This window comes from Athene noctua, chromosome 3 (genome assembly GCF_965140245.1).
Source record: "Athene noctua chromosome 3, bAthNoc1.hap1.1, whole genome shotgun sequence".
Taxonomy (NCBI): Eukaryota; Metazoa; Chordata; class Aves; order Strigiformes; family Strigidae; genus Athene; species Athene noctua.
In genome coordinates this window covers 31,971,514-31,995,697 of record NC_134039.1, presented here as the reverse complement: position 1 = coordinate 31,995,697, position 24,184 = coordinate 31,971,514, and the positions used below count along the sequence as shown (strand labels likewise).

The 24,184-nt window shown below is 46.0% G+C and overlaps 1 protein-coding gene across 1 annotated transcript; it reads left to right on the top strand.

Annotated features, from left to right (window-relative positions):
- The first annotated feature begins 3,473 nt into the window (after window positions 1–3,473).
- NFAM1 (NFAT activating protein with ITAM motif 1) lies at window positions 3,474–18,809 on the top strand. Its single transcript, XM_074901391.1, has 6 exons — window positions 3,474–3,555; window positions 5,659–5,997; window positions 7,053–7,162; window positions 9,756–9,857; window positions 14,376–14,462; window positions 17,105–18,809. The coding sequence occupies exons 1-6, from the start codon at window positions 3,501–3,503 to the stop codon at window positions 17,162–17,164; spliced, it is 753 nt and encodes a 250-aa protein (XP_074757492.1). The 5' UTR covers window positions 3,474–3,500; the 3' UTR covers window positions 17,165–18,809.
- The last annotated feature ends 5,375 nt before the right edge of the window (window positions 18,810–24,184 follow it).

Genomic DNA, 24,184 nt, shown 5'->3' with positions numbered 1-24,184 from the left:
GCTCCTGCCGCCAGACAGAGGGAAACTGTACGCCTCAGAGTCTGGGGTTAGAGGAGTCAAAGAGATTGTGAATCCTCAGAGGTGTGTGTGTTGCCGCTGGCTGGCTTTCCAGCCATGGGGGATTGAGCTGGTCTCTGACAAGGCAGCAAATCCAGAGCTGCTGTGCTGGGGAATGCTCTGAAGCACTCTCTGCAATCAGGCTCGTTGAGTTGCTGCAGCTTTTCTCTGCACCAAGTGATGTTTCTCTTTTGGATAGTTGTGGTGTTAAATGCTTCAGCAATAAAGAGGCTTTGTTGTGGTCTCTGCAGCATTGCCTTTGCCTTGGCTAGTAGCAGCCTTTTTGTTTGAATAAATGCTTTCCCTGGAGTTGGCTGTGGGGGCATGTGTGGGCAAGTGTGTGTGGGGGGGTGTACATTGGACACAGCTGTGAACAGGCAATTCTAGTAGGTTCAGCACTTGCCCAAACTTGTTGTTCACGTGCGCGAGAATAATGTGCATTTCCTCACAGTTGGGAATAGTGGCCACTATTGTGGGCTTTTAACAGCACTTGAGGAAATTAATGGCCACTTTCCAGCTACAAGCAGAAACTGTTGCTATCACCTAGCCCAATCCTGTATTTAGTCTCAGGAAGCGATCAGCATTTGCTGCATCAAAGGGAGGACTAAGCCATATGGATCCTGGCCAGTCTGTGCTGTGGCAAGGCTACAGCTGGACAAGACAGTTCCCCCCTTGTCATGCTGCAGGGACCATCTCACACACAGCAGTGTAATGTATAATACATGAGTGAAGGTCATACAGTGAACTATTCATTTGAAGCTTTGTAATTTATTTCTATTGGCACAGGTATCCTAGTTAGTTCTACCTAAGTTTTGGGGGGATCAGTTCAGCTCTGCTACAGGCTGGTAATAGAAATACACAACTCCCCAGCTTTTCCTCATCTTCCTCCCATTTATGTCTCCAGGGTTAAAACCCAGTCCAGAATCCCCAGACCAAATTGCATTAGAATTTAACATTCAAAGATTCAGGCTCCCTTTAGGCTCTATGGAACAGAATGTCATCCTGTCTCACAGTTAATAGCTGCTGGGTAGTCGTTTCAAAGCCATTTCTTTTCAGCGAGCTCTACCATAGCAAATCCCAGCAGTGAATGTATTTCTGGCCTGGCCATGCCTCTAATCCCACAGCTGAGTCTTATGTGTGATCTCTTTTGAAATGCTAGATCTATATATATATATTTTTTTTTTAAATTCCAGACAGCGATATTTCTAGGACTTGGCATTTAGAGTGGCAACAGGGTTGTTTATAGGAAGAGAAGGGAAAGGACGGAAGGACAATGTTGACCTAGCAGCCCTACAAACCTACCGCACTTAATCCACTTATCGCTCTGAATTCCTGAAGCAGATAAATGCTGATAACAGTTAAAACACATCACTGACAGGAGCAGCATGTTCTGTCCTCTAGAAATACATCAATGCTGGAAATTGCAAAGCTGTGTGCTACCATGGGGATGAACATGATATAAGAGCTGAGGAAGCCCTCGCAGTTCAGCAGAGTTCTTCCACAGGAGGGTAGTAAGCCTTTGGCCTCTTCTCCCTCCCTGCCCCAACTACCTTGAGATGCCCATTCAGGCCTGAGAAATGCTGCCAAGCACTGTTGTGACCCCACAGCTCCCCAGAGCCACAGCTGCCTGATCTGTGCCTACATATCTGAAATACCAAGTGGGCCCCAAGTGTCTTGTTACCGCTCTTGATTGTCCTTGCTGCTCAGTGTTAAGACCTGTGAGGAGCGATTTCCAGCTGAGACCAGCCCTGTGCAGCTCACATCAGCATGTCTTGGGGAGAGGAGTTGGTTTTGGCTAATCTGAGCTAAATCTTCCCTGGAGGAGTGCAGCTGCTGCACCATCCTTGCAGAGCCACACAAAACACTTACTCCTCTCCCCATCTGTCAGGGATCTCAGCAAGCCATCCCTAGGCTCAGGGAGGTGCAGCGGTCGCAGCTGCATGCTACCCCCCGTGTCAAGACCCCTTCCTCCTGAGAACCTGTCCCAGGCTGAACAGGAGGAAAAATGCTATAAACCAAAGGTTGTTTTGGAGCAAACCTTGCTACTACAAACTCTGGAGGGATAAACCAACCGATAAAGAGTGATTTTGATGATGCACACAGGTCACAGACTCATCTACCTTCTTAGGTCCTTCCCTTCACAGCCATCCCCCACCAGCCTCCACAGTACAGCACCCCATGTGAACAGGCACCTTTGAAATTGCAGCCAAGTGCTTTCTTGTGGACAGTGCAAATGTCTCACAAGAAGTGCAAAAGGAGGAAGCTGCCCACAGAGAAGTGAAGATCTCTCAGACATCAGGGTTTTTTTGAGTCAGACACTGCTCAGCTGTTGCATTGCAGATGTCTTAGCTAAAAACAAGCTTTCGTCAAAATCAAAGACACTTTATGAGTATAGGCAGCAGGATCCTCCCACAATAAGAGGGTTTTCTTCTTCAAAAGGACTCTCCTTAGACTTCCCTACAATAGATTTCTTAAGGCTTGCCTGCACTGCAAAGCTGATTCAGAGCCAGCATCGTGTGGCTCTGAAACATCCCAACTGTTAGGGATGAATTCACTGTCTGCTTCTCACTTCTGGAATACAAGTGGCTTCCTCCGAAGTGACCTAGTGGAGGAGCTGGCTGTGGAGGGAAGTTTTGTTCAGTCAGGAGTACAGTGGAGCCCTTCTGCGGTACTGACTGCTGATGTGGGTACTTGTTCTCTGTATTGAAGGTAAAACAGGTGATCCCACACTTGAGTGTTCACATACAGAAGGAATTTAATGGTGCTACTCTGCCCTGAACCCACACCCTGTGGCACGGCTCATTAGCCTCCCCATGTGAACAAAGGACCTGATGAAGTCAGGTGCCCTTAGTCCAAAACCTGGATGTTCCACACAGTGAGATAATCGGGAACAGCTGTTCCAAAAAAACTGTGTAAACAAATCCTTGGTAAAAATCCCACTGTGCCACTTTTAAGCTTGTCCATTGCTCCAGAGTCAGTTGAATCCTTCCCTGAACTTGACCACATTCACCTCAAATGGCCTCGATCAGCATCAGTCAAAGCACATTTTTTCCCATATTCCAACATGGGGCTTCGGTCACTGTGGAAAGTGACAAAGTTTGCTTGAAATGCATGTGATACTTTACAGTCATCAGGAGACAAGGTTCTATGTGTTAAAGAGTTTATGGTCTATCTTTGGACATCCTCTGGTAGGTGTAACACCATTGTAACAGTGCAGAGAAATGAACCCCAGTGCGGGGAGGAGTCTGACCAAAAAGCAGAAGAGCCTGCGTCTGCCAGGAACAGCTTGCCAAAAGCAGTGTGCGTCCATCCCACCCGTCCCTTCGCAAACGGGAGGGAATCAACCAGCTGCCCAAAGGGTGGAAGTACCTGACAAACCTCCATCTCTTTTGCCTTTTGGATCTTCGTGCCTGGTTGCTTTCTTACAGCCTTTGACCTCCATCATGGCCTCTAATCTAAAAATCATCTTCCTGTTTCTTTGGTTGCTTCAGTGTGAAGGTAAAAAAAATGGTTTTTAATTCCTTTTGTTTACTCTCACGTTTGTTCATATTAGAGCATTTCTAGCTGCTATCTTTTGCTAATTTCCAGAGATCCCCTCTAGGAATTTGCACGCTGCTGCTATTTCTGTCTTTTAGACATTTCAAAGCTGAGAGAGAGAATCCTCAAGAAAGGAGGAACATGGGAGAAGGGTTAGATAACCTAAATAAAATGGTTCGGCTTTTTCCCTGGCATGTTCTTCTCAGGCGAATGGCTCCTGGGATACTGTAAGAAGATGGATCTCTCCTCTGTTTTGTTACAGCAGTGCTTAGCCATGTCTTGTATAGAAACTATATTCATGTGTGTTCTGCTGGTTAGAGATGAGGAGAAGGATGATGAATGATGAATGATTTTAGAAAATAAGGCCCTGAAGAGACCGCTGGGGTTATCACTCCCACAGTGTCTGTAGGATTTTCTGTTACCATCTTTCCATATTGTACCTAGTGTACACAGGACTGTGCACTCACAATTAATATTTCCCTTAGGACTGTACTGTATCTTGGTTGCTTTTACAGCTAAGAATCTTTTTCTAGTGACATTACCTAGGCCTTTCCTTACTCTCAGGCAATTGTCCCTAGCTATGTCATCTGTAGAGGATTCTACTCAACAGAAGTTACTTCCCAACAGTCCTTTCTGGACAGTGGCTGTGCCCTCCCTTCATTATTGCCCCCCACCCCCAACGCTTCCTCAGTGCTCAAAGTCTGAGTTGCCTTTTCTGATGCTGAGTCCTGCTGTGCAGATGTGATGCTGCTGTTGTGATGCAGCATTAGTGCATGATGACAGGAAAGCAAGCCTGGCTGTGCTCTGGGACAGCTTTAAAGTCTTGTTATGAGCCTGTTCATAGATGCAGAACCCCAGGGAATCCCATCAAAAGCATGAATGGAAAAGCCTGCCCATCCCCTACTTTTGCTCTCTACGTTGTTTTTTTTTTTTTCCCTTCTGTTTTCATGTCTCTGAAAGAATCTTTCATTTTGTAAGACTTGTGTGTAAGTTTCCAGTTCCCTTTTTTAAAGACAACAATGCTTCGCACAGGCCTTCTCTCAAGCTGCTTTATATGTGGTGTTATGTGAGCTGCCAAATAAATAGATTCAGAGACTGCCTGATATTAAACCCAGATTTGGCTGAAAAGCCAAAGAGGTCCTGTACCACAAGCTCCTTACTAGCTCACTCTTAGCAATTTTTATTTTTTATTAAACAAAACAGGGAGTGAACTATGGTGTGTTTCCCATCTGTGCTTATTCATCGTCTCTTGTAACTCCCGACATCATTGACTACTGAATTGCAGTGATAGATCACTTTCAACAGCCCCATCTGTATAAGGAGGAAGCACAGGAAGGGCATGATCTCCCATCTTTCTGCCTAAGATACTGTCACACATAGATACTTAAGATCTGCAGTCTTCTGCAGATAGGTCCCATATCTAGCATCAAGTCCTGTGCTTTGCTGCCCATTTACAGCAGCAAAAGTTTGGAGTGATTAAGCTGTGTCTTATTTTTCATGGCCATGGTGCTGGCCCCTGTACAGAATATGCAATTTCCTTCCTCACTCATGCTTCAGAAATACACAGTCCCACTGATAACACCTGCTTGCTTACAGCACCTTCACTGGCACAGAGTCATCACACGGCCACACGTAGATGCCCAAGCAGAAGTTTGCAACTCGGGAGTTTCAGGAGATGTCCAGCTAGTGTTTGTCTTGGAAACTTGCTTTCTATTCATCCACTGTAAATAGAGTCTCACACCACTGCAAAATCAGTTCACTTCCTGCTTCATTTCCTGTCTTTCTGCGTGCTGGCGTTGTATGGAGGGCTCACAAGGGAAAAGGGGAAGCCTGTGAATGCAACAGGCTAGCACAAATCACACAGCAATTACTTAAGAGATGTGACAGATCACACAGGGTACATGCTCTGAATCACTCAGTTTCTGTCAAGGACCAGCAGTGTGTGCTATGGGTGTGCTTCCTAACATACAGTTATTTTCACTGTGTGATTCTGTCTTTGGGGCAGCAGTCCTCTCCTGACTTAAAGTGCTGTTAGGTGACTGCTAACAATTATTACCCTTACAGGGGGAAATGTCGATGTACAGCAGAAACCTCCAATCCAGGTTGCACTGCTCAAGGAAGGAGTATCCATCCCCTGTAAAGTCATCTTCCCTTACATGCCGAAATACACTAGATTTTCAATCTTCTATTACTGGATTAATTCACTGGGCCAGAAAACACCCATCTACAGTAGGTCAGAAAACGTAGCCATCCCTTCTGGAAGTGAGAATAAGACTGCTACCATATCTTACGACCACAGTATCATACCGCTTGAAAACACCTCTTATACTGGCACATACTACTGCGAGGTCAAATGGAATGACATCCAGAAAATGGGAAAGGGAGTGTTTGTCCTTGCTAGAGGTAAGTGAACAACCAGAAAGTCTGAGCAGGTGGCTAAAAAACTGCTGGATCTGGCTATGAAAAGATGATCTTTGCTCTCCTTTTCCTCTACCCAAACACGCTATTAAGTCAGGTAGGAATCATACTTTATGCCTAATACTTAATGCCATCAGAGTTGAATGCACTTTACACAGCTGACCTGTGCTACTGCACAGATGGGGACATGAAGATGCAGTAATTTTTATCTGCCCTGCTGCAGCCTCCTGGGAACCACAGGCTTAAAGTTGGGGTGTAACCTGGGAGCCTGGGAACTGTGTCAGAGGGTGCTTTTAGGTGTCAGTATTCAGGAGACAGTGCTGTTCAGCCATTAGCAGTGTGACAGAGACGGATGAACACAAGGTCAGTGGTTAGGGTGCTCGTTGTAATCAGACATAGAGGTTAGGCACTCACTATTAGGGGCTCATGAACAGGTTAGGGCTCACCCCGTAATCACTCTCCCTTTTCCATGTGGTACAAGGGGTTGGTTGTTCCATTAATGTGCAGACTGGAAAGCAAAGGAGAGCTTCATACCAAGATAAGAGAAATGTTACAGAAAGGTGATAAGGACATGCATGCTGCTGACTGGCTGGATTTGCATTACTGAATACTGGATATGAAAAACTTCTTATAAAGTGTAAATGCAAAGAGCTGTGATGAAGTAGCTTTGCTACACTGGTCAGAGGATGCCTACAGTACCCACCCTGCTAGTTTGTGTGGCCTGTGTACTTTCTGCCATCTGTCTTTCTGCCCCTATCACTAAAGACCTTTGCCAGCCTCTATCTTCCACTTTTCTTGGCTCTCATGTCACCTCTCTCTAACCTACATGAAGTCTAGCTGCTTATATTGTGTCTCTTTTGCATGATTCTTCAGCTGCACACCTCTCTCTATTCAGTCAGACTAAGTTTTGAAGGGGGTGTGCATCTGTGCCACTGTATTCTGCACAGCTTCTGTATTTCATTCTCTCAAGGCTCTTTCCAGGGTTAAAAATGCAGCAGGATTGTAACTTCCATTCACACTGTGAATCTTCTTTCTTACAGGTACAGGGTACATGGAGACCTCTTATGGGTGGGAAATCCTTATTACCCTTACCACTCTTCTTGCTGCATTGAGCATCACTGCAACAGCTCTGCTTCTGTGGAAAAGAAAGGCAAGTTAAAACCAAATAAAAAGCAATACCTGACATGACCCATTCTAGGAATTTATTTCATTTGCTTCTAACTTGGCTGGATTGGAAGTCCCCATGCTGAAATTTTCCATGCTGGTTGTCTGCCTCAGGTTTATTTTCTTTTTTTTAGTTCAGTCTTTCTGAGAAAAAAAGATTACAAGAAAGACAAAACAAGTCATTGATTTGTCCATTAAAGAAATTCTGGTAATCATTTTGACTCCAGCATACTCTGCTTTAGAGCAAGGATCTGACACAGAGCAAGAAGTCACACTAGCAGTGTGCTGGCCCTGAGAATAGTCAAGGAGATGTAACCTTGTGATGGGTTTTTGGAAAACTGCAGTTTGTGCATGCTCAGTTGTGGCTCTCGTCAATTTAGATCAGTTGCCTGAAGGAACCCCCGTGAGGCTGCCTTTCCACATGGTGCCAGTCAGATGGGTAATGTCCTGTGCACCCAAGAAAATCTGCTGCAGCCCCAGTGGCAGGAGGGGGGCAGGGCTATCCTTGTTTCTAATCCTCTTTCAAGATGGGTGTTACTCTGATTCAATGGCACAACCTGATTGCAATGAGACTGTGCAACTGTGTTCCTGAGTCATGACTCGGGCACCATAGAAGAAAACAATCTGCAGTGTGGAAGGGATGGGGACCACAGCCTTGGGCATGTGTTTGGCAGAGAAAATGTTAAGAGGCAAAGTGAGAGGGGAAGGTCAGGACAAGGATCCCAAGGAAACCTGTGTGGAAGTCGCAACTAACTGGGGAAAAAGAGAGAGACAAGCATCTGAGGAGCAGCCTACTTTGGCTGACTCTGCTTTGAGCAGAGAGGGATTGGACTAGACAATCTCCAGAGGCATCTTCCATGAGCAGTGACTCTGTAAGGCTGGAAGAAGGATCCTTGAGAGGAAAACTGGAACTGGAATACAGAGCGAGGAAGCGCTGGGGCTTGGAGGAGGGTGTTAAGACTGGTCTGACAGGGCCCCTTGGGTAAGCAGACTAGTGGCACAGGTTGGGACCAGCTGGGTAAGGAAGTGGAAGCTGGGATGAGTACCTGAGGGCAAGGGGGAAACCAGGAGTGGGGAAGAAAGTATGTAGAGGGCAGGAGAAGAAGAGCCAAAAGTAGTGCTGAAAGATCTGGATGAGACAGGGGACTCGTGGAAAGAACTCTGGAGTCATGATACTGGAATCCCTATTGTTTGGGGAAAATCTACTGCTCCTGCTACTGCCACCCTCAAACATTCAAACAGCATCCTCTGCATTCTTCCAGACATCTCAAGGCTAGCTTAAAAAACCTGATGTCTTTTAGAATAGAATTTGGGGATTGTTGTTTTCTAGGTAGAGTATGCCCCATATTTACTCTTTCAAGGTGCTTTTTGCCGCCACGACAGCAGACTCTCCGCGTGCATTTTTATGTGGAGGCTGTGCTGCTGGTACAGTCCTATGACTCCAAGGAGCATCAGGCTTCAGCACACACAGTCAGAGATCATGAGGTTGAAAACAGAATGGCAGCAGTTGGCAGACCTGCTAATCTCATGAGATTTACCTTGCAGGCAGTCTGATGGAGGGGGAAAAAGTGTAAGTGGCAGTGTGTCTAGGCTGGAGACAGGCCCCCATCTCTGCTTGCCTAGACAGCGTCTCCATGGGGATGAGGAGGGAGGCACTGTCACGACTTGCCGATTGGCATCCTGAAGTTTTGAGGTGGGCCAGCAAGTCTCAGACCTATGGGCTCTCCTTGGGGCCTGAAGAGATTGTGCAATCATTACATTTGCCCTCCTGCAGAACACAGCCCATATTTCTCACCACAGCTTGCTCAGACCTGCTGGTTTAAAAATGTTTATCTTTAAGAGAAGCTATTTAGCATCCTCCTTAGTTACTAATGGACTGGAAAGCAGTTCATCGTTTTCATGTGATGTGAATATAATCATCCCACTTCTTTCCGAATTAGAAGAGATACTTAGCAAAGCCTTCTGCCTTTTCTGCCTCCTCTCTTGCTTGCTGAGCAGGACTAACCCTTATCTGTGCATGAATGAAAAGTGTTCAAGGGCAACTCATCTGATGCAAGAAACATTTCTGAGGAAGAGACCTTTTTCCTTCATGATGGACTTGCATGTCAGTGTATCACTGACTAGATGTCATCATTAGTGGTTGTCTGGTGCTCTTCTCTAGACTCTGCCTATTAGCAAAAACTTTCCAGCCAAATCCTAACAAAAGTCACTACATTTTGCCTCTCTGAAATTCCCACACACACTTGAGCAGGGCCCTGCTTTATTCTCTGTCCAACAGTGTTGTGTGCTGTTAAATACTTATACCCTCCGTCCAACAAAGTTTCAGTTGTGGAAGTGATTTTTATGTACGCACAGAGCCCAGTTATCCTTTCTACTGCTCTAGTGTAAGTCATCAGACTTCCCCATTTTACCCTGCAGTGAGGAAAGGGACCAGCCCACGTTGTGCAGAGAATGCCAGCACTCTTTGCTGTGGAAGCACTTGGGGGGTGTGTGAGCAGCTGTCTTTCACATGACATTGGTGTTTACTTCATCTTTGGTGTTTTCTCCAAATGTGTCATTTGGTGTCTTGTCCTGAGCAGGTGTTGTGTCCTAGAAGGAACCAACTAAATACCCTGAGACAGAAGGTGGAAACGCAGCCCCCTTCAGCCATCCCACCACCACCACCACCTCCTGTCTATGACGTGAGTACCAGAATCGCCCCCTATTCCTTCTGTCTGCATCATGGTACAACTCTGCCTTTCCTTGCCCTGCCATGGTACAGACAATGCCAGTATCATGATGTGAAACATAAGCAATACCTGCATACCAGCCTGGTACTAGTGATCTTGCTCCTGTGCTGTGCCCTGCTTAGCTCCTCTCAGGACTGTGCGTGTTGTGTGTTTCCATCCTGGTCCCACTCGGGGCCTCCCCAGTGCCAAAGCCTTGCACCATGCCCTGCTGGGCAGCACCCTTCCCTCTGCCAGCAGTGTGGCAGCACAGAGCAGCAAGTGTGGGGCCGAAGAGTGTTCATGGTGGTAGAGGTAGAAGGGTGTCCAGAATTCAGGAAGGAAGAGGGCATCACAGCCCCAGTTCGTACTGTAGTGTCTCAAGAACACACCCTTCCCAGATGGAGAATGATGGCTCAGAAAAGGGGCAGAGAAAGTCCCACCCCCAACAACCCTAGCTGTTTAGAGCTCCTGTTGTGACACCTTCACCAGTGTCAGTGTCACAGACCACTGCAGTCCTCAGCAGGCTGACAAACTCTCAAGGGGAAAAGGGCAGGAAGAAAGTGAAGGGAGTCTGGTTTTTTGAGCATTTCCCTTTTCATTGCATAGGGTGTCCTTTTCCATTCACCAAACTGGAGAATGCTGACTGCTTCCACTCCTCAAGCCCAGTAGCTGCAGCGTTGTAGGTAATAGGATAGGAGTGGCTCTTATGAAATGTCAGGCCCAGACCTCGGCTACCTCAAGTAACCATGGCCCCTAATCCCATTTACAACCCATCCAGCTCCATTTAAAATGGATTCCTTTTGCTCCTTTTACTCCCATGGGAGGGCTGCTCCACTAAGAAGGGAAGTTTTCTTTTTTTCCCCACGATCTGTGGGACAAACAAGGAGGAATAAAATGAGAGTTGGTAGAGAAGGATGCTGTCCGATTATTAGGAAACCTTTCTGACTGTGAGGTCTGTCAGGGCTGGAGAAATCTCTCTAAGGAAAACCTGTAAACTCCACTGCATCAATCATTTACACTAAACAAAATTAAGCTCTGGAGAATGTACTACAGAGAGGAGCAAAGCTCTGACAAGGAGGCAGGAGACCTGATAGGGTGCAGATATGAACAACAGAATGCCTGCCCCTCCTCATTCTTATTTTGCAGGTAGGGGGACACCATTTTGTGGCCCTTTAATTTTTGAAGTAGAGGTTTAAAATAAAGCACTATGTATTGTATGTGATATGTTTATTCTGGGCAAAAAGCAATGCTCTGAGTAAAGGAGGCTGCAGGTTATAAACCTTTTCATTTGTATCAAGTAATTTCTTTTTAATTCGGGCTTATAAAAATCCGAACGGGTAGTTTCCTGCTGAAGTGGATGATTTCTGCAAGGAGACAAAAAAAAAATCAAATCCATTTCTCGCTCAGTCGGCCTCGTCATGCATCCTTAGCTCCATCTTAATTACATGTTTCATCATGTTGTTCTGTTCAGGAGGCCCCACTAAGGCTAATACAGCAAGCCAGCAGAGCCAGCCTTAGGCACAGGCAGTCCCAGGAGCTAGCTGGGCCCTGTGCTTGCAGGAGCCCTATGGACCTGGCCCAGCTGTCCTTCCCCTGAAGCCCGTTAACCACATACCAGCTGTGTAGGGCTCTTAGCCAGCCCGGTGTGCAGGGCAGGTGGCTCAGCCCTCTTTGGCAGAGCTGCAAGCAGCCTCTGACCATCTCCCGTGTGCTGGGGATGATGAGCCTGCCTACTGGAGCTTGCTTTATCATGGAGCAGCTGCTGTGGGGTGACATCGTTCAGGCATGAAGCAGCAACTCCTGCCACAGACATGGCACATGGCAAGAGCAGGGCTGCGAGGTGTAATGGGGGTGAGAGGGCAAAAGCCCTGGGATGGAGACCCCGTTTTGGCTGGGCCCTCAGGACAGGTGAGGGGAGTGGAAAGTCAACAAACTTTATTTAATTTGAAATATGACTCTGGTGCCCTGCTGCTGAATTTTGTTGGGATTCTGAATGCCTCTGCAAACCGTGGCTGAAGTTAGATGCACTGAGAAAACCCATTGGTGTTAAACTGGGTGTTGAACACGGTGCTTATTTCATGGGGAGGGCAGAAGTCTGTGGTCAGCATTGAGGTAAGCTAAGGGAAGAACAAATGAGAAGTAACTCCTAGTGATGAGATAAAGAAGGAGGTCAGAGATTAGGGGACAGGACAGGAGACCAGCATGTGTCAGATGTGCTATCTGTTGGGGAAAGCAAGAGGTCAGAGTCAGGAAGAACATCAGGTCAGGGAACCACAGTATCCTTACAGGCCTAGAGCTGGGAGCAGAAGCAACAGGAGGCAGCACTGGACATCAAAGTAAAGCCTGGAACTGGTTGGTGCAGCTCATTAAATGCTCTGTGTTACCCTACACTGCAGCAAGGCTCATCCCTGGTGTGGGAAGAGTCCTAGCACACCTCCTGCAAAGCCATCCTGTGGAACTTCCCTAGGAGCAAATGCCTTTCCCACTGGCTTCCAGGTGCCACTGTTTACCTCGTGAGGGTGGGTGTATGCAGTGAAAAACAGCAGGTATCAAAAAGCCCTGGTAATAAGGGGGCAGCTGGGCACCCACTTTGTTCCCACTATACTGCTAGGTGTTCCTTGACCTCTTTATCCTCCTGCAGCCCCAGAGCAGCTCTACCTCACTGCGCTGCCTAGACCCAAACCTGTATTTTACTCTGCTTTCCAGCTTAGCTGCCTAGTTAATGAGCAGCTTGGAAATAACAATCTGAGGGACTTGCTTCATTCACTTTACACTTCAAAAAAGCTTTTTTGAGTAGCAAAGAGAACTCCTGTGGCACAGGCAGGTTCCAGAGCACAGGAGCTTTTCCTGGTGTGAGGGAGAGAAGGAGGCTGCTCGGGGACGGGAAGGCATCTGCCAGCGGGAAGGAGAGAGGCCTGTGTGCCTCTACTGTGACAGTAGCAGGTGGTCAGTGACCAAGTAAAAGTAATTAATTTGCAAATTGCGGTTGGAGACACCAGCTTTCCAACTGGCCAGCAAAGGACAAGCATTGTCAACAGCCTCCATGGGAAGAGGGCTTATGGAGGGAGGGTATCTTTTTTTGGAGGTTAAACATTTGCTTGCGAGTGGCTTCAGACTAGAGCAGTGGAAGAAGCTGCCTGTCCTGCCAAGAGGACATGGAGCCAGGCTGCTGGGAGCACTGCATGTGGGACGAAGCCCTCACTGCCAGCATCACAAAGAGAATTGAAAATGAGGATGGGGAAATGGGATTTTCTGTGTGCGCATGTGCACATGCAAATAGTTGAGAATGTCTGTGTAGGAAAGCAGGTTGTTCGAAGTGGGAAGCAGACAGGTGAAATAATTTGACTGTTCCCAGGGAATGGGAGAGCCGTGTGGTGCTCTGTTCACTGCGGCCCCCTCCTGTCTGAGTGCCTGCTTGTTCCAAGCACTGTTCCCAAATGCTGCTCCTCTATCATCTGGTCCTTCAAACCACCGTCCTGCTGACCATGATTCCAAAAGATGCTGACCATTTGCAACTCAGATGAAATGATGAGGGTTCAGGTGATTGGCAGCCCCAGAATCAAGCCTCCATGTTTTGCTTGTCCTACTCACTGTGTTGCAGGGTGCCTCACTCCCTTTGCAGTCTTTCCACTAATACCATCTGCCCCTCTTGCAGCCGGAGCTCCTCCCATCTTCCTGTTGCCAGAGAAACAGCCACCTTGGCAACCTGCTGTCATCCTTGAAACACACATGGAAAAGTCCTCCTGATTGTTATGTTTGATCCTTCAGGCAGATCTGGAACATCACTCAAACTGACATGCATCTCCTGTGACACAATTACCTGGGGGACCAGTGGGTGCATACACATGTAGGGCATGTGTGTCTTTCTCTGTGTAGCTGTGTGGAACCACAGAAATATTTGAGGGCCTGGGAGTGTATTGGTTTTTTATATTATTCTTTGCTCACTCTAAGAAGGAAGGAGAATTCTGGCTTGGAAAAAAACCCAGAAAATAAATAGAAATCATACCTGATGTAGGGTTTCCCATTTTTAACACCCCCTGTGCTTCAGGACCTCAGCCTCACCTCTCTTCTCACCCTTGTGTACCCAGAATAACCATGAGTGAGAGCTTGTGGGTGTCAGGCATCTGAACAGTCTTGGGCAATGCAGAGCACTGCTAGTTACCTATGGTGCACAGTATCCTTTCATGTGGCAGAGGTATCTTTATTCTGCATTCTGGAACAATTTGGAGTGGAAGAAGACAGGGGCATTGGCACTGTTCTCCACTGGGTAAGTAACATCAAAGCCTGTCCCTGGGAGCCTGAAAAAGGAAGATGATGCAGCTGCACTGTAAAGATTTCAGGGGAAAAGGATTTTCTTTTTGTCCTAGTTTAGGTCAGGATCATCAAAATTTTGAAGATGGCAGGGGTTCCTAAAAATGTCAGTTGGCAATTAGTTGTCTTAAGCCTAAGTCATTTATTTGATCCCTGCTCTCTTCTTTCTTCCCTGTGCAGTGCCTGGATTTGCAGCAAGTTGATGTCTATTCTATCCTGGAGAACAACACAAACAACCCATCACCCAGAAAGAGTTCTCCAGGGAAGGTAAGGGCTGGGGCCCTTTTCTTGGAGGGTTCCCTTATGCACTGGGCACATGGGGAAAGAAAACCTACAGAGTCGCCATGGCCCTAGCAGGCAGTAAGTGTGTCTTCAGTCCCACAGAAAGGGAAAAACAGGACGTGGCATCCACTCGCCAGCTGGGCTGCACATGTAGCCTATCTTCCCTCTTCCGGCAGGACCCTTTCTTCTGCAGCTCTGCCAGTTCTGACAGTCCCAGTTTCATGCAGATGCTTTGCTGTATGACATACGCTGAAAGGCATTGAGGGGTTTGGCGCCACTGCTCCCTCTGAACAGGATGGATGTTCATGGAGAGTTGGCCAGATGCTGGTCCCCACCACTGCCCTTTCCAGATTATTTAGGCAGCTGGGAAATCCTCTGTGGTAGAGGAATCTGTGCATGGGGGGCAGACCCTGGATGCAGCTTTGCTCTCACCAGCATTATGCACCTGAGAGCCATTTCATGGTAGCAGAAGCTGAGATGGTCTGAACAGAGCCTGGGCTGATACAGTCTCTGTCAGCTCCGGGGCTCAGGAAAAGGCAGCTTGGGTACATTTTGGGCTCAGGTTGTGCTGGGATGGGAGTTATGAGTTAGAGACAGGGAACTAAATCCACTCATAGTGAAAGTAGCTGGACCTCAGAGTATGCAGGTGCAGATCAGTTGTGGGGGTCACATGAAACAGACCAGAGGCCCACACAGCCCTCTGCCCTTGCCTTTGGCAGGCACCCACTGTTTCATAGGGGCATAACTTGCATCAGGCACCCCAGGGTACACTTTCTTCCTGTCCTCAGAACTTTGTTGTTCTTTTCCCCTCCAGATCTCTTATCTGCTTAAAAAATATATCCACTTATTTCAGGAAAATGTTCCTGAAAAATGTCTCCTGCTTCCTCCCACTGATCTGCTGGGGAGTTCCCCAGGTTGTCTATGCAGTGTGGAGCATGGCACCAGCTTCAGTTGGCACTATCCCTCTGTTTCATGAAGGACAGTATTTTCCAGTGTCTGAGGCATTTTCACAACTCCCACCTTTTAGGAAAAGGTGGTCTAAAATCAAATAGCCTCCTCTGTGTCAGAGCTTCTTGCCATGTGGTCTGGTCCCAAGGCTGCTGGCCTCCTGCAGCTGCTTCTGTGGCACCACAGTGGTTGGTGGTAGAAAAGGCAGTGGCAGGTATCTGGTTATTGAGGGGAAGGATGAGTTGGTTTATATAGGCTGTCTTATACCTCAGTGCATCATATGCACTGGAAAAGACAACATCCCTGGTTTTGTATTCTTGCTGCATTTTGAATTAGTTCGATAGTGAGGGCAGTAGGTCCTGATCCCTCTTCCTTGTCCTATTTATTCTTCTGTATATACTTTTATCAGTTGCCCCGTTTGAAGTGATTCAGTCTGGATGATGAGATGCAGTATGTGTGGGGTTTTTTCCTACCATGGAGCTATGCTGAATCGCTTGTGTGTGGCTCACACCACTCAACTTCTGCTTTGGGGGACAGCGGGTCTGTAAAACAGATCAGGAGCAAAGCAACAAAGCAAGAGCAAAGGAGCATTTCTGTGTGAGTGGGTCTGGCACTGGTAGTCTTGGGCAGGGTGGGGTAAAGGATGAAGCAGAGATGGAAGAAACAAAGGAGAAAAAAGTAAAGGGAGGGGATGGGATGAGCTCTCACACCAAGCAGATAGTTCTTGTCAGAAGGGAGGTGTGAGTGGCAGGGCCCCATGATCCCTGCACAGGAGAACTGGACTGTGCTTTCCACTGATGTTGCAAGCACCTTGATCAGCTTTTCTTTCAGTCATCCCAGGCTGGGACCCTCTTCCTCCAGGTGGTTGTGCCAGAATATAACAGGGTGTTTTCCCTAAGAGTGAGAATTGTGGGCCAGTGGGTTTGGCCTGTGAGTGGGAGCTGGGATTGCTGAACGATGAATGACTCTGCTGCGGAGGGTCCAGGCCAGCCCTTGCTGCGGGGTGCTCTGCATAGAGGGGGGATGGGAAGCAGGGCAGAGACTCCCTGAAACAAGAGCTTTTGCATGCTGTTCCTCTGGACTGACAGCCAGCTTGGGTAGCAAGGGGTTAATCCCGCATGCTTTGGAGGTGCCTGCCCTCAGCACTTTTGTAAAATGTTTTCTTTTGGTGGTGGCAACAGAGAAAATGCTAGTGTAGGTAGGGCTTCATTCAGCCGGTGGCATTTCAGCTACTTGCTGTGTAACCTTGCTTACAGCAGGCCTGTGCCACACAGCACTTAAAATATCAGTCTGTCAGCGCCTTGTCTACACAAGGAACGGTCGTGTGGAATAGACTCAACTGTTGAAGAAACAGGATTGAGGAGGTCAGGGAATTCCTCCTTCACAGAATCCAAAGTGATTTATTTTTTTACCAAGTCCAATTTTCCCTCCCCTCCCTGTCTGACAGCTTTTTTGGGGAAGAGTGACAAGTAAAGGAGGCATCTTTATCCTTTGGGCTGGATTAGTCACGTTTGTCTCTGGCAGAGTAATATTTCTCACCATAGTGGCTTCCATTTCAGTGGATCACTCGTAGCCATTTCTAACAGAACACACGTCAGTGTCTGATTATTAAGAATTAATTTATCATCTTCTGAATAATTTTTCTCCATTTCTTTTTTCTCCTTTTCATCATTCTGCAGACACCTAAGAAGCAAGCAAATCTAGAAGAGTCCTCTGATACATTGTATGAGAATATCTAACAGGGAAAATATGACCCTATGTGGACCAGACATCTTTCTGTATAGCAGAACTACTCTTATATCCCCAGTTCTCTGCAGAGATCCACAGAGACTTCAGGGCACAACCATGAGGGACTTGTGAACCCCTGGCTCCTTCTAAACTGCCCTTCATTAACAACAGAATGCATCTGTTCAAATCCCACAGTGGCACAGTCTGCATTGATGCAGCAAAGCTATTTAGCTGCAAAGCCATTTGATACAAAAGAAAAGCTGCTTTTGTCAAACACACGTATCTTAGAAATGGTGCAGATGGGATCTGTGCAGGTTTCTCTCACCTGGCCTGGCTGAAATACTTAAATCTCAATCCTCTGTAAATGATAGGACAATCCAGAGACCTCCCTGCTTCCTGGTTTGATCTTCCAATTCTGACCTGCAGCAGTCCATCTGATCCCTGTGCCTACGGCTTTCCTGACACGGCCATCAGGCCTTCATGCATAGTTTAACAGATTCAGGCATCCACCTGCCCATTTTTCGTTTCTCAGGAACCCCACAGTGAAACATGCTTTCTCATAATCTGTTAATCCCATCAAGTAGTCACAGATGCCTGCTGTGACCATACTCAGTCGACTCAAATCAGTGCCTCTGAGTAAATGCTTTCCTTTCAGCAATATCAGCAGTGTATGGTGAGGACTGGATGCACAGACAGAGATAAAGATGGAGAAAAGGAAAACAGAAAATATCCTTGCCTGGCAACATGTCTCAGTGGCAGTGCCCTTTCCAGAACAAGGAAGAGGAACAAGGAGGTGGGAACCCAAGGAAACTCCCTTGCTGGGGCTTCATAAACCAAGCAGGTCTGGGGCCAGGTTCCAGCCCAGAGAATTTCAAGCCGAGCTCCCCAATTTCCTGTTCTTCTTGGCAATGGGCATTGTTATTACTTGGGATTTGGAGCCTCTGTGAGGGCAGGCATGGTACCTCTGCCCCACCAAAACCAACAGGTTTGCCTTTGTTTCAGATGGCCAGTATTTCCCAAAAAGGATATAAGGCTCCTTTACCCCCACTCCCATACATTATTTGGTCAGGTAGACCAGTTCTGAAACTCAGAACGACTGGAGGAAGGAGGGAGGCCCTAGAGGTGAATTTTCTGCCCAAGCTCTCTCTCCTGTCAGCTGGAACTTGCCTACCATTTGTGCTGATGCATATTCTAGTTCTGATAGGGAAGAGGTTACATTAAATATCCATATAATACGATCAAACCAGTGGATCAAAAAGCTGAGGCTGTTTTATCTCAGATTAAAAAACAACAACAAAATAACAACCAGACAAAACCAATCCAAAATAAGAATATGCAGCATAACTTGAGAGGAATCACAGAAACCTCTTTAAAGAAGAAGATCAAATTAAAATTGAGCTCCAGGGTCATAGGACCCTCTCTAGTTGAAGATAATGTTGCTATGCATCAGAGATAGAGGCTATGGAAAATGTCTCCAGGGCCTCCAGCCTTCCTATACTATGTTTAAAGAGATAATCCGCTTATTGCTTTGCTCTTTTTATTAGAAGAGATTTCAAACATGCAATTTGGACTTTCTTTAACCACAGGAAAATGCTTTTTCTCTTCCCAGTGTTGAGGAATTCATTTCAGAAAGAGCAATGAATAGACAGCATGGCTTATTAGACCCATTTTCCATTTGTTAAGTGATTGTGACAATTATAAATAAATGTTTTTGAAGTCTACAATTTTAGTGTTTACTAATACGACCAGAAAACATTTGTGTTCACAGAGGAATTTATAGAGGATTGTATAGGTATAACAATTCCTTTCCTTAACAAATTTGAAGAAACGATGAGATGAATTATAAATATGTTGTAGTAAGGCAATAAAATATTCAGCAGAAGCTGGTGGATTAGATGAAAAGTGAAAACTTTCAAAATAATGCTGCTTAGTTTTTGTGGTTTGCTTTTTAAATTTTATAAATGCTAAAAATACTGGGAGCTACTGGAAATTTCCTGGCAAGGATCTCACTTAGCAGTGAACTTATCTGTCTTGTCTTTCTGTTACTTTTTTAAATAGTGCATTTCTTACATTTATGCTTGAACAATTCTATATATTAAGTAACTGAAGCTGTTTAAAATGAAACATGAGAGGAAGAATGGTATTTGGAATAGAAAAGGCTATTCTAGAACAATCAGTGCTAAAGTACTGGAAGAATCACACCAGGTTCTGATCAGTTAAGTGAAAAAGTAAAAATTTCCAAGAAATGCTGGCAAGTCTGGGAATTTGGGCTGTGTGCCAAAGCTTGCCAAAGTCAGGGGGAGCAGTTCTGTTGATTTCAGTGGGTTTTGGATTGACCCTGCAAGGGTAAAAGGCTGCTGCATGAGAAAAAGGAATTTTGAAGCTACGTAGACAGAAGCTAATATAATTTCATTAGCATCATGCACTGTGGGCAGCCACAGTAGCATCAGAGTGTGTGAGACGAAGGTATAAAGCAGAAGATTGTGAGAACAGGGATGTTTTTAAATGGTACACAGTTTTCCAGGGAGGTATGAGGAAATACCTTCAGACACGAGTAGAAGAGACTAGGAAATATAATTTATATAATATTGGTATAGCTACTTTGTAGCAGATATTTGTTCAGAAATAAGGCAGTCATTTGGTCTTTTTGTCTTACCTGGCTCTGTGGCCTGTGAGAATAGATGCAAGGAAAGGAGTTCATTTTTAAGTGTTGAGCAACTGGAAAAAAATGGAAATTATGGATCAGCTCCCCCAGCTCCACTAAGGTGAGAGGTGATGACTGGCTTGTTGTGTTAGCTCTACATGTTTTGCTTTAAAATGAATGTTGAGAATGGATTCCTCTTAAAAAGTGTATCCCTAAGGGCCTCAGGTCCACTTGCTTCCCCCAGCATGGTGCTGTTATGCACAGAGCATGCTCTTAAGTTATGGTGGGATACTCTTTGATTCCCGTGTGTTGAATTATCCCTTTGTATTGACAGGATTTCAGGGAAGTGGAGAGCCATTATCAAAGTAAGCAGTGGTGCGAGGTGGAAATGTGCTGCCTGAATTCTTCTAAAGTAGTTGCCGTGTTAGCATGTTAGCACTAGGATTCTTTGCCCTCTCCACCAAGTGTGAGCTTTTGGTCCTGAGACATTCAGTCTCTCACTGTGATCATCCTTGGTGTGTTGTCTTAGCTGGCATTGTTGCAAAGGCTGTTGATGACATTGAGGTCATCTAGTCCTTTTAAAACAACTCCTTCACAATGCTTCACAGCAAATCCTAATTTGAGAAGGCAAAAACCAGTGTGCACCTCAGTGGTTTGCTGGTCTGTTGGTTTCACCCTTTTCTGCAGAGGACAAGCTCTTGCATGGGTACTGTTCTATTGCATGAAATACACAGCTATATTTTACCTTTATCTGTACATAAGAAAGGCCTTGCTGTGGTGGATAATGACAATGAAATATATGTCCAAAGTGTAGTCAGAGGTGCTCTCCTTCATCACTTCTGTCTTTTACTCTTCTTTTTCCTTCTCAGGGGTGTCACTCCTATAAATCGTCTCTAAATACCCAGCTAGGGCTGGTTTGCTGGTTCTTTATCGAGAGGTGCTTGACTGAACAGAACCCAAGTGAAATGGTTATTACTGCTCTGGTTTGCACCGCAGCCCCACCCAGCAGTGCCTCTAAGGGTGTGTGAGTCTGGGCCAAGGGCAGGGGTCTCCTCTTCCTGCTGGGCTGTCTCTTGGAAAGACCTGGTGTTTTTTCAGCCCTTGGCCATGCAACACTGTGACCCTGTGAGATGGGGATTTAGGGAAGGCAGTGAGTGAAGCCACCAGATGGTGCCCTAGGTCCTCTCTGCTCCCTTTCCTGTCCCCCGGCTGCCCACATCCCCCTGCCAGCTCCCCTGGTAGACCACAGACCACAGACTGCCGGGAGTGAGCACCTTCAGCCATGCAGAACATCCCCAGCTATGACTGTCTTCTCCCCCTGGGGTTGTGCCTCTGACACCCCTCACAGCTCTGAGTCATGGCCCAGGTGCCACCAGCACCTGTGAAGAGATGGGGACAGGGCAGGATTCCCTCCTTTGCATCCATGAAGTCTGGAGAAATAGCTTCATTGGATACCAGCATCTTGGCCCAGAGCTGCCCACGTGAGGGACAGGAGAGTGGCTGCTGACACCATCATTGGGTCAGACTGGCACCTGAAATGCAAAATTGGCCAGATGTTGGGGGCTGCTTGGAGCTGCCACCGCTTTTTTTCACCATTTGGAAACAACAGCTTATCTTGGGTTTGGGAAAATTTTACTGTCTGTCCATGGTGAAAAACTCCTTTGCAGCATATACTGCTCCTCTTTGCTGTGTCAGGAAGCTGATGAAGGCTCAGATACAGCTCTTTCTGTGTTTTGGGGTTCTGCAGTGGTCAAGATTTCCTATGCACAGTGAAGTATCATTAAGACTTTATAAATAAAAAGGAAGGTCAAAGAGCACCAGTGACTACCTGAGCTCCAAGATAAGAGGAGAATGTGAACCTTCAGTGTCTTCTCTTGCTTATATCTGGGGCAAGCTAGTCCCCACTTACAGTCACAGATAAAATATTTTTCTTTGTTAATGACAAAATAGAAATGCATGTTACTATTAGTAACTAGTATGTTACTAGGTACTTCACTATTAATAACCAGGCCTTTAAGCTGCCAAACTGTTTCACGTGCTGTGGACCTGAAAGGTTCACAGCACCAGTTCTGCAACAACACAGCCCCCTGGGGACAAAGAGTGATGGTGTTTTGACAATGCCAGGCAGGTTCCCTTGAGAAGTGACACAGGAGGGCAAGTTGTCAGCTCCTGAGGCAAGGACTGTTTAGGCAGGAGGGAAGGGCTCTTGTTCCAGGAGGGAGTCTTTCTCCTCACCAGCTGATGAACCTCTCCTGGAGCTTCTTTTTTCCTTCAGCTCACTGAAGTATGTGGGTTGTGTTGTATTGCTCTGGGCCACATGAAGATTTGAATATACAGCTGGTAGGGCCAGGCAGGTCAGCCACCCTGCTTTAAGGAGTCAGAATGTAATTATCCAAATTGGAACAGGGTGAACATGGAAAAGATAACATATGGTCTTCTTCAAAACGTTATGTCTTTTAATAACCAGTCAGGGCCTCTGGTTTCTATCCCGTCTGAAAGATTTGTCTGCCTACGATTTTATGCAATGATATCTGAGCACTTCCAGGGGTAATAATTGTACCCAAAATACCTGTACCACAGTGAGCTTCCCTCCCTTGTGAGGGAATTAGCCCTGTAATGCCGCTAACGGTGCTTTTGGCACTGACACGTGCCATTAAAATCAAAGATCTCAGAAGTCCCTGCAAGGCTCAGTATGACGTTTCAGCTTCATATGTGGAAAAAATTGAGACTCGGGAGGTTAATGAAGACTCAGGAGGTTAAATAACTTTTTCAAATTTGCAGAGGGTCAGAGGTGAAGTCAGGAATAGAATTCAGTTTCCTGTGTTCTTATTTATATGAGGTTGTCCAGGTAGGCGCCAGTAGCTGGGTAAGTAGGAGCTGCTGAGCTCCTTATGGTTTAGGAAAAAAAAAAGTTTCTTTCTGAGTCACCAGCACTGGTTTCTGCAGCACTTTGCTTTTCATTTTTGATTTCTCATGCAGGTATTGATCAGGCTCACATCTGCCTGGCTGAGGACTGTTTGCTGAGGTAGCAGAGCTTCAGGAGAAGTTACTGTTCTCTTTTTACAGAGGTATCCACGATTTTGGCAATAAGAAAAGCTTGTCAGAGCCAAATTACCGGGGAAAGCCCAAATATGTATGCTGTAATTCCCCAAATAAATGTTGATGGAGAGAATGTACTGGGTTGCTGCTCATCCACCCCATAAAATCATCCTGACTGCTGAAGAAGTTCCTGATCTTGTCAAGAGGGTTTAGACAGGGAAGAGCAAGTGGCTGCAGCTGTCACAAAGGTGGTCTCCGGAAGGCAGGCAGGGAAGTCCCTACCGTCCCAACTGTTAGATGCTGGAGAAGAAGGGGGTGTGACAAGAGGTGATAATGCTGATAATTACAATTATGCTTGCAATTCTTTTTAATGTTTAAAGGAAACCACAGTTTTGAGGTGATGTAATTCCTGCTCAGTTGGGTTGTTTACTCAAGCAGTGCAGCCCTGTGCTAGCACATGGGGAAGAGAAAGTAAAACTTCAGCTCACCTTTTGCTCTCTTGGGACTTCTGTATGCTTTCAGACTCATTCAGGTCAAGGCAGGGTGTGAATCTGAAGTACACCGGCTCTTCTGACTTGGCCCTCTGTACAGACCGGCCCTTTGCTAAGGAACATGCAACTCACTGATGGGAATTTTTAAGAAACCAGTTTAATAGAAGGAGCTGTAACTCTTCTCCTCCCCAAAAGATTTAAAATAATCTTGCTGTCCATAAAAATCAGGTTAGCTATTTTGGGTTCTTGCAGTGCTAAAATGAATGCAGCATCTCTCATTTCCAGTCATGGTAAGTCACTAGATATCAATTCTTAATTGCTTGATTAATCTTGAATTTTCAGAGCTGACCGTGCCTGCCCTAGCACTTAGACAAGAGCTACACTTAAAAGGAGAAAGCACTTCTTTTTTTTTTTTTTTTCTTTAAATGTAGCCTGCAAGCTAAGAGCATGAAATTACAGAGAAGTTTGTAACATACGTTGTCCTGAGAAAGATAGGCCATTAAGCTGAGTGAAAGTGAAACAGAGGTTCATGATAAACTAGCAGGGTGTGATGAATTAATTTTAGCATTTGCTTCAGCAATTTGTTACAAGACTATCTCAAACTCAAATGTTAGTACACTTACGTTTGCTGTATGCTCATGTGTCTTAGGCCATGTTTTTACTTTAAATAAATAGGCAGAAAGATTTTCTTCGTGAAGATCGTGACATTTCTATGTAGAGAAAAGCCATTGAAGGTCAACGGTTATGGGGGACTATACCTTTGTATGCTTTGTGTATGGTTGGACTGATAATTAGCACTGCAGGAGCTTCCCTAAGGGATGTCGATAAAAAAGTATTGACCAAATAAGAAAAGACAT